This window comes from Suricata suricatta, chromosome 8, assembly GCF_006229205.1.
Source record: "Suricata suricatta isolate VVHF042 chromosome 8, meerkat_22Aug2017_6uvM2_HiC, whole genome shotgun sequence".
Lineage (NCBI taxonomy): Eukaryota > Metazoa > Chordata > Mammalia > Carnivora > Herpestidae > Suricata > Suricata suricatta.
Window position 1 is genome coordinate 63769427 of NC_043707.1, and position 9101 is coordinate 63778527.

The window sequence follows — 9101 nt, forward strand, 5'->3', positions numbered from 1 at the left end:
ACCTCCTAACTTTGGAGCTCCGGAGCCTCTAGGGCGCACAGGTGGCCTGACCTCGTCACGGGTGGAAATCACACTTCTGCGCTTTACTTGCCAAATTTCAGTTTATGCTTGGGCGGCAGCAGCACAGAATCCTCAGAGCTGGGGCTTCCGCCTCTCGCCATGAACTCCTCCCAGCGTGGACAAGCCCCGCCTATCTGGGGGCTCGCCCCGCCCCGTTTGAGTCTCCACTGAGCCCGTACGTGTTGAACTTTAACCTCTCCACAGCGGCAGCGCGGGTGGGGGCGTGTGTCGTTTCTTCGCATGGTTAGCGTCCTTGTCCTAGCCGCGGCGGGAGCCGCGGTGGTGGCCGTGCTGCTAGCAGTGCGGCTGTGGGTAGTGCTCCGTTCTCAGGCCCCTGTGCCCCGTCAGTCTCTCAGTCTCTTGGTGGTGGCTGGCTCCGGTAAGTATAGGGGTGTGGGTCGGTCACTACAAACCCCAGAATGCACCGCGCCGCTCTTCCCTGTATTCCTTAACACTTTCGGAGCATTGCATGCTGAGATTTGTAGTTTCCCTGCGTTACCGGAAGCGGTCAGCCCTGTTAGGGCAAAATGCTGGTTTGCTGACGCGGCCCAGGCATCTTTTAATGACAAAGTAACTAACACTTGTCTGTAATTAAGCTTCCCTATAGCGTATATTTTTCCAACAAATTATTATATTGCTGTACTATGTATATTGAACGGAGGGGACGCAGCAGCTTTATATGCTAACTTGCAATTTTCCCGAGTAATAATAGTCGTTTTGCCTTGTTAATCTAAGCATGTTGTGTTTCCTTTAGAAATCACGAACACTACATGGTAAATACACAAAATTCCATGACGATAGAAACGACTGTCTTCTGACCATACACAGAACAATACACATTTCAGAATATTGTGTCAAAAGTATGAACTACAAGCTGTCCTATCAGATAATATAGTCAAAAGAGAGATTATCAGCTCTGTAGGTGATTACAATTTTAAATGGACTAGTTCTGACAGAGATACATATATTGTGTACATTTAGAAATGCTAGGAGATTACATCCAGATACAGTAATAATTATAGTATGAGCAAATGTTATAAACTTATGATCAAGTATAATTCATTACGTTATTCGGTAACATATGTTGAGACTTAGGACAGGCCAGGCACTACGCTAAGCTCTGGAAATAACAAAACTAATACTGCTACTTATGGAGTAGTGACTACGGCCCAAGCAGTGTGAAAGGTGCAAGGGCACAGCAGTGAATGGGATGGAGATTAGAGAAAAACTAAAACCAAAAAAAAAAAAAAAAAAAAACCAAACCAACCCCAAAATAGGTCATTGCTGTAATCTGGGAGGTACAGACTGCTATGGAAGTCTTCAGGAAGGGCACTGCTTTATCTGAACTTGAGATTGGAAAATTCCTGGAAGAAGTGATGTCTAAACTGAGACTTGAAAGACGATCAGGATTCGACCAAAGAAAGGGGAGTTGGGGCTTTGAGGAGTGGGAGGATGTGAAAAGAATTGATAGCACTTTGAATGGCCAGAGGTGGAAGGGCACTGTTGCTCTGAGTTCAGTGTGGGAGGTAAGCACAGCGCACCTCCTAAAGGGCATTGTAAACCGTGCTCTATAAAGCGATTGGCACTACTTTAATGCTTCATTCCACGCAGGGATTAGGTTGTTATGATCCTGGAGTGGAGTCATATCTCTGCCACTTACTAACTTGGTGACTTTGGGCAAATTAGTTAACCTCACTGAGCCTTCTGTTTCCACCCTGAAAAATATAGGATGAGAAGAGGTGAGGAGAGCATAAATATGGTAGTATTAAAAGGGTTTAGCAAAGTGCTTGGCATATAATAAGCATTTTTAAACAAATGTTTAGAGAGAGAGCAAGCATGCATGTCGGGGAGGGGCAGAGAGAGAGAGAGGGAGAGGGAGGGAGAGAGAGAGAGAGAGAGGGAGAGAGAGGGAGAGAGAGAGGGAGAGAGAGAGGGAGAGAGAGGGAGAGAGGGAGAATCCCAAGCAGCTCCATGCTCAGAACAGGTCCTGAGTCAGAGCTTCATCTCAGGACTGTGAGGACAGGACCTGAGCCAAAATCAAGAGGCAAATGCTTAACTGACCGAGCCACCCAGGCGCCCCTAATGAGCATTTAGTAAATGGTAACTGTTGTTAATCCTGATAGCAAAGGATCTTTTAAAACACTTTTGAGTGGAGAATGACCCAATTCAAACTAAGCTTTTACAAAGATCATTCAGCCTGCATTGTCAAGGGAATGTTTTGACAAAGGCTGAAGTAGGGAGACAAGTAGGAGCACTTTGAATAATTCAAATGACAAGTAATGACAGCCTGACTGGGGTGATGGGTGTGAGGACAGAGAGAAGTATATGCATATAAATAAGATTTAGGAGATAAAAAATCACAGAACTTGTGGGATGTAGGGGAAGGAAAGGCTTAGGAATGTGTCCAGGTGTCTGTCTTGAACAAATGGGTGAATGGATGTTAGAGCCATTCGTTTGACAGTATTAGATTTGGTAAACCGAGAACCAAAATTAAGATGGAGAATTACTCTGGCAAATGGTTCCCTTGTCATTCAAACCATTCAGGGTAGGAAGAGGTCAAGGACCATAAAGAATCATCCAAGTCAAAGAGAGACTTCTATTCAGATGAATAGTTGAATGGTTCATGCCCAAAATGTTGGAGGAGGGGCAAGGCATTTTCAGTGTTTACCTTGAATACCAAAAAAGTCTAATCTTTAGATACCATAAAATATTAATCAACCACTTATATTCAAAGAACATCAATTGAAATTACTACTTTTCTTTAAAACACCAAAAGATCTTCAAATTTTAGATGTAATATCAAATGCTCATCTACCCATTCAATAGTAGTAGGAGTCCTATTTTCTAAGCACTGGACATACAGCAGTAATAAGATGAAAAGAAGTCCCTGACATCATGTCATGGTTGAGCAAGGGTGGGGAGAGATAAAAACAAAAGAAGTAAATAGACTGCATATTAAATTATATGGTGATAAATACTAGGGGGTGGGGAAAGGGATTGCATTTTAGAACTGTAAGGGAATGCCTCCCTGGGTGGGGTGGGGGAGGATGACAGGATGTCCAACAGCAAGGAGGCCGGGTGGCTGGAGTAGACTTAAACTAAATAGAAGCAAATGAGGCCCATAAGGTAGCAAATAAAGGGGTTAGATTACAAGATGCCTTTTATTCTATGTGAGAGGGGAAGGCACTGCAGGGTTTTGAGCAGAGGTAAATCATTTGATCAACTATTTCTAAAGGATCACAGTGGATGGTGTATTGAGAATAGATGGATGGACACTTGAATAGACAAGCGGAGCTGGGGCAACAGACCAGAAAGCTATGGTCATAATCGATGTGAGAGTAGTGTGGCTTGGAGCCGAGTAGTAGCAAAGGAGACGGTGAGAAGGGATTGGATTCTGGGTGTATTTTTTTTAATATAAATTATTGTCAAAGTGGATTACATACAACACCCCGTGTTCATCCCAGCAAGTGCCCTCCTCAATGCCCATCACCCATTTTCCCCTCTCCCCCACCTCCCACCCACCCTCAGTTTGTTCTCTGTATTTGAGTCTCTTATGGTTTGCCTCCCTCCCTGTTTGTAACTATTTTTTCCCCACATATGAGTGAAAACATATGATATCTGGCCTTTTCTGGCTTATTTCATTTAGCATAATACCCTCCAGTTCCATGCACTGTTATGCCCAGAGGGGAAACTTAAATCCTGTCATGGAATCAGTTTGGTTCAGACCTGTGTCCTTTCACACGTTGCTGCAAATGGCATGATTTTATTCTTTCTCATTGCCAAGTAGTATTCTATTGTATATATAAATCACATCTTTACCTATTCATCAGTTGATGGACATTTAAGCTCTTTCCATAATTTGTTGAAAGCGCTGCTATAAACATTGGGGTTCATGTACCCCTATGCATCACCACTCTCATATCCCTTGAATAAATTCCTAGCAGTGCTATTGCTGGGTCATCGGGGAGCTCTATTGTTGACTTTTTGAGGAATCTCCATGTAAGGTTTAATAGATGGAGGCAGAGATGGGAGGACAAAGAGACCATGTTATGGAGCCAAGAAGGCCTTTATTGGGATCTGCAATTCCCGGGGGAGGTTCCGTGACTCTGGAGCGGGGGTCAGGGAAGTCGCGCCTGATATGGGAGAGCAAGGTCTTTTATGGGTGCAGAAGTTCCGGGTTTGAGCTCAGGTGGGCTGATAGCCACATAGGGTCTTCTTTGGACGGTGGCAGGATTCAATTGGCTGTTCGCTTCGGTGGGGAGGGGGATGCTGGAATTCCATGGTGAGGCATTACAGTTTGAGACAGCCCAGATTGAGAGTGGGGGTCGTCAGTCCTGGTGGCGCCTGGATCTGTTATCTGGCCCGCAATAAAATGGCTGCTGGTGCTTTTCCAAATGGCTCGGGTCATCCCAGGTTTGCAAGTGGGGGTTGTCAGTGTTTGTAGCTTTCCACAGCACAGTGGCCGCTCAGTTGCTTTCCCATGGCAACTCTTACATTCCAACCTTTTTGGTGTTATGGGGCGGCGTTCGGTCTCTGGCTACTTCCTGCTGAGGAGGGGCGGCGTGATGATAGGGGTTGTGGTTGGAATTGGGAGAGTACCGATGGATGAGCAACAAGTGGGAAGCGACTTGGTTGGTGAGTCTGGTCACTTGTTCCTGTAAAAAATTGGAAAAAAAGCGAAACAGACAGGGCCCCGGTAGGGCTATGAGGAATAATGAGGTTATGGGTCCGGGTAAGGCGGACAAGAGGGTGGTTACCCCTGGAGACCAGTTGAAGAGGCTCTCATACCAGTTTTGGTTTTGGCTCCTTACTTTTGTCGTGTTGGAATCCTGTGTCCAGATTAGGGGGAATTAATACCAATGGAACATCCTATCCATAAGAGAAAGGTGAGTGTAATTGGGAACTTTTTGCTGTTTCTCCTGGTTTTCGGGGGCAACATTTGCCAGTCCGATGGCAAAGAGACAGGACAGTTTAACTTATCGGACTGGTGATGTACTGTTGGAACATAGTTTTTCTCTCTAGAAACCTCATTTTTAGATAGCCAGATTAAGACCAATGCCTTTGTGGACTAAGTCCAGTCTTAACAACCTTGGCCTGATTATTTACATAAGCTCAGCAAGAATAAGGATTGTTCATGAAGATTTTATAACACTTGCTTTGCTGGGACCTTTCATAAGGAATCTCCAGGTTGGACTCCCAGTAGCCACTCTGGGCCAGAAGCCAAGCCAAGCTAGCACTTTCAATCAGGCAGGCCTGGAATACCTGTTGAGTTGGGCAAACTCCTCTTCCCGAGGTTCCCAAGATGTGGTGAGGTCCCTGCACCTGCCAGGAAGTGACCTTCTTTACTCACCTGGGGAGGATGCTGGGAATTCTGTAAGCAAGGTATCCAGCCAACATTTCCATGAGGCTTTATGGCTCCATGTTTCATAAAGTCAACCTTAGTTCCTTAAAGCTGTCTGATCATATGAGAGTCTGTGCATGACTCTCAAATAGGACATTCCAGTCAAAGCTTTGGTAAAATAACCAGTATTTCCAAAGGTGTCCTGCTATAAAATGAACAGATTCTTATTGAACTTATGCAAACAATTATAATTGCCACGGAAAAAGAATACTCACTGTGAGTTTTTGAATTTCAGACGGTTTAGGTAGAGAGAAAAGATAAATGCTTCGGTAGAAACAACATTTCCAACAAGTTAGTCCCATGTTTTAGATTCTTGATCAGGTTGAGGGCAGCTTTTAGTTACAACAGTGTTTTTAAGTAACCTGGCATCCTAAATAAAAGGGCCGAATTGTGTAAAACTTTTTACCATTTAGCTCCCGGGAAGTTTGTTAAGACCTTAGGAAGTTATAAAGCACATCCTAAATAGACTTACAGATTATTACAAATCTGAAAACTCTATTTATTTAACCAAAGTGGCAATAAAGGATCGTATTTGCCTTTGGGATCCTTAGGCTAAACATAACTTTTTAACCTCAGAGGAGTTTTAACTAAGCAATCAAAGACCTGATGAAGATAACACCTAAAACTTTGGCCTTCTTGACAAAAAGAGAAACCCTTTATTTACATAATCTTATCAAGAGTAGATCAAAGGTGGGGGGGACCTGTCTTTTGAACAGAGAGAAAAGCAGAATTTCAATCTTATCACCTAGGGCAGGGGGAGGGGCATTAATGCAAATTGGCCTTTTCCCACCCAGTGGATATGGGCTAAATCTTTAGAGTCTTCAGGGTGTTCAGGAAGGAGGCGACCCTCGGTCTGGCAGCGGTAAGGCTGCCATAAGGATGGGACCTAAAGTAGCATCTTTAGTAACCTTATTGGCTCTCTGGTTGCCCTGGGCAATGGGGCTGTCTGCCTTTTGGTGGTCTGAGTCAGTTACACAGGTTGGCCCTGCCCCCAACCCCCTTTAACTGGTGCAGAAAAGAATGGGGGAAGGGAGGGCTAGAGGAGAGGCGCCTGGGGAGGGGGGCAGGGAGAAGGAGAATTTCCAGTTTAAAATTTTTTCAGTTTAGACAAAGAAGCAGACTTTAGATTTATTTTGTTTTGTTTTACTAGGCAGAGGAACAGAGAGAGTTAGTGTTCCTTTCAGTATGATTTTATCTCAGCGAGACCAATAAGGTCTCTTTCTCTGCACATTCCAACCCAGTAATGTCCGCATGAGGTGGTGTCACAAAGACAAAGGGGTAGGGGTGCCCCCTCTAATGAGGAGACCAGTCAAATGCTCATCTGGTCGTGTCCTGAAGGAACTTAGGCGACGCTTAGCCATAGCGGTCTCAGCATTGTGACTTACTATCAGAAGCTGTTCCAATGCTGCCATAGGCACTCGGCAGGCTTGCCAGACTGAGTTACACATTCACACTCACATACACATCAGAAGTTATTACATTCCCTCCCATAGAATTTTTACAAAGACAATGACAATGACAATGACAACTGGACAAAACAGGTATAGAAGTGGCCACAAAACAGGTGTTTACAGGTTTACTAAAGGGCCCGACTGACATCTCAGTGTGGCCCTGGGGTGGAAAGTCGTGTGTCCAGACCTCCATTTAATACCCCAGGCAAAAGCACATGTGCATTCAAAACTCAGATGATAAACTAGTTTACCTCTGGAGGTTTAGACAGGTGACTCTTACAGATTACTGGCGCCGTTTTCAGTTTGGCAGGAAAGACATGGGTGTCGTCCTGGCTCCCAAAACCTAGATGACTATGGAAGTGCACTTTGCTCTTAGCCTCCGAGGATGGGAGGAGGCAATGAGGCATATCACACCCAGGTAGGTGCAGAAACAGAGAGTGGGAGGGGAAGGCAGAAGAGGCAAGGTTAAGATTATAGGAACCCTCTGGGGGTTATCAGTCCCCAGAGAATGTCAGCCAGTCCAGCTGGCAGTGTGTCCGCAGTTGGGATGGCTTTTGGTTAAAGCTACAGTTTTTCCTCTTTTCCTGAAACCGGAGATGTTATTTAATATGCATTGAAGAAGGGGGAGGGGTAAAGACGGGCAGCATGGCATTGTCTTTCGGTTTCTCAGCTGCTGGTAGGATCCTAGGAGAAAGAAAAGGTTTTAATCAAGGTGGGGGTGAGGGTTTTATCTTCTGGCCATTCATTCCTGCAAAAGACAAAGAACTTCTCTTTTTTACTTTGAGCCTAAACCCGTCAGCTCTTTCCCTAACTTCCTTGAGATAGTCTGAGTCTGTCCCATAGTGTCAGTCCAAGCGAAATAAAACAACACAATAAACAAGATCTGGACAAAGACCTGGAAATTAGGCCTCCTGGCCAGCGGAGGCAAAACCGAAAGTGAGAGGACGGCCTTACGCTGTGTTCTCATTGGGCTCTTGGATAATTTCTTGGAGCTCATTGAAGTTAACAAACTTATTTGGGGCTGCAGCTGAAGCTGGAGGGTACTGGAGGAGAGGCAGTGGGAGGGGGGCGGGTACCAGGTACCTGTGGAGCGCCCGGGGAGGGGCGGGGCTGTAAGATCACCCTAGGGGTTAGAGGTCTGGGAGGAGGGAAGTGGGAATTCAGGCGGTAGGGGGGTTGGGAAGTGCGGGCCAAGAGCGTACGGACAGCCGGAAGGGAAAGGGAGTTTGGGACTGCAATGCAGATCCAAAAAAGCCATAACGTAAGGAATCTCTGCCCATTTGCCCTGTCGCCGGCAGAAATGATCTAAGTCAGTGAGAATTTGGAAATCCAGGGACCCCTCAGGGGGCCATTGCGAATCATTGTCCAGTTTATAGAGGGGCCATACGGTTGTGCACAGACAGACTAAGCGGTTTCGGGGGAAGTCATTAGCATAACCTAGGTTTCGGAAGTTTTTTGGAGACGTTGTAAGGGTGTAAGCATACGTTTTGATTTGGATTTGGAGTTCCCCATTCTAAAACCTCGGAGAATCGCAGAACAACGAAAGGCGTCCCTTAGGTTGTTCCTTTGATCCGGAAAAGTCCTGGGCCGAGATCAGAGACATCTCTCTGGTCACGGGGAGGATGGACGGACAGACGGAGGCGTCTGGGCTGTAGGGCGTCCCCCACAACCGAGAACCCGGAAAATCGGAGAGGAGATCCTGATGCACGTGCGATTACGGACAGGAACCTCGGAAAGGCTTAGATTTTGGGGAACTTACCCAATTTGGCTGCTGAGCTTTGCAGGAGGGCCTCAGCCAGGCAGGGGCAGTGTTCAGGTTTTCTCGCGGCACCAAGGCGAGGTCGGATCGGATCGGATCAAAGGAGAGCGCTCAGCAAGGGGCTCTTATCCTTTGTTAGGGAAGTTTGTATAGGCAGAAAGCAAGTAACAGGACAGGGAGATGGGAAACTTAGAAAGACATTCGCTGCGCCCGCCTGGCCGCTCTCCTCGCGGAGAATTAGGTGCCTCTTGGCTTTGGCAGGACAATATAAACCCTGTCACGGATCAGAACTTCGTTCTGATTCTGCCCTTAGTCATATGAGGTCACCACGGTATCGCAGGTTGGGGTTCACTCAAACTCTGTAGGAGCTAGTCCGGTGGAGCTATAGAGACAATCACACACACACACACACACACACACACACACACAC

General features: G+C 46.0%; 1 protein-coding gene across 1 annotated transcript in view; it reads left to right on the forward strand.

The window, feature by feature from the left end:
• The first annotated feature begins 126 nt into the window (after positions 1–126).
• Positions 127–9101, forward strand: part of ALG14 (ALG14 UDP-N-acetylglucosaminyltransferase subunit) — a 99453-nt gene continuing 90478 nt past the window's right edge. Inside the window, exon 1 of the mRNA XM_029948367.1 lies at positions 127–439. Coding sequence (XP_029804227.1) covers positions 301–439 — 139 coding nt within the window. The 5' untranslated portion in view covers positions 127–300. The remainder of the gene's footprint in view (positions 440–9101) is intronic.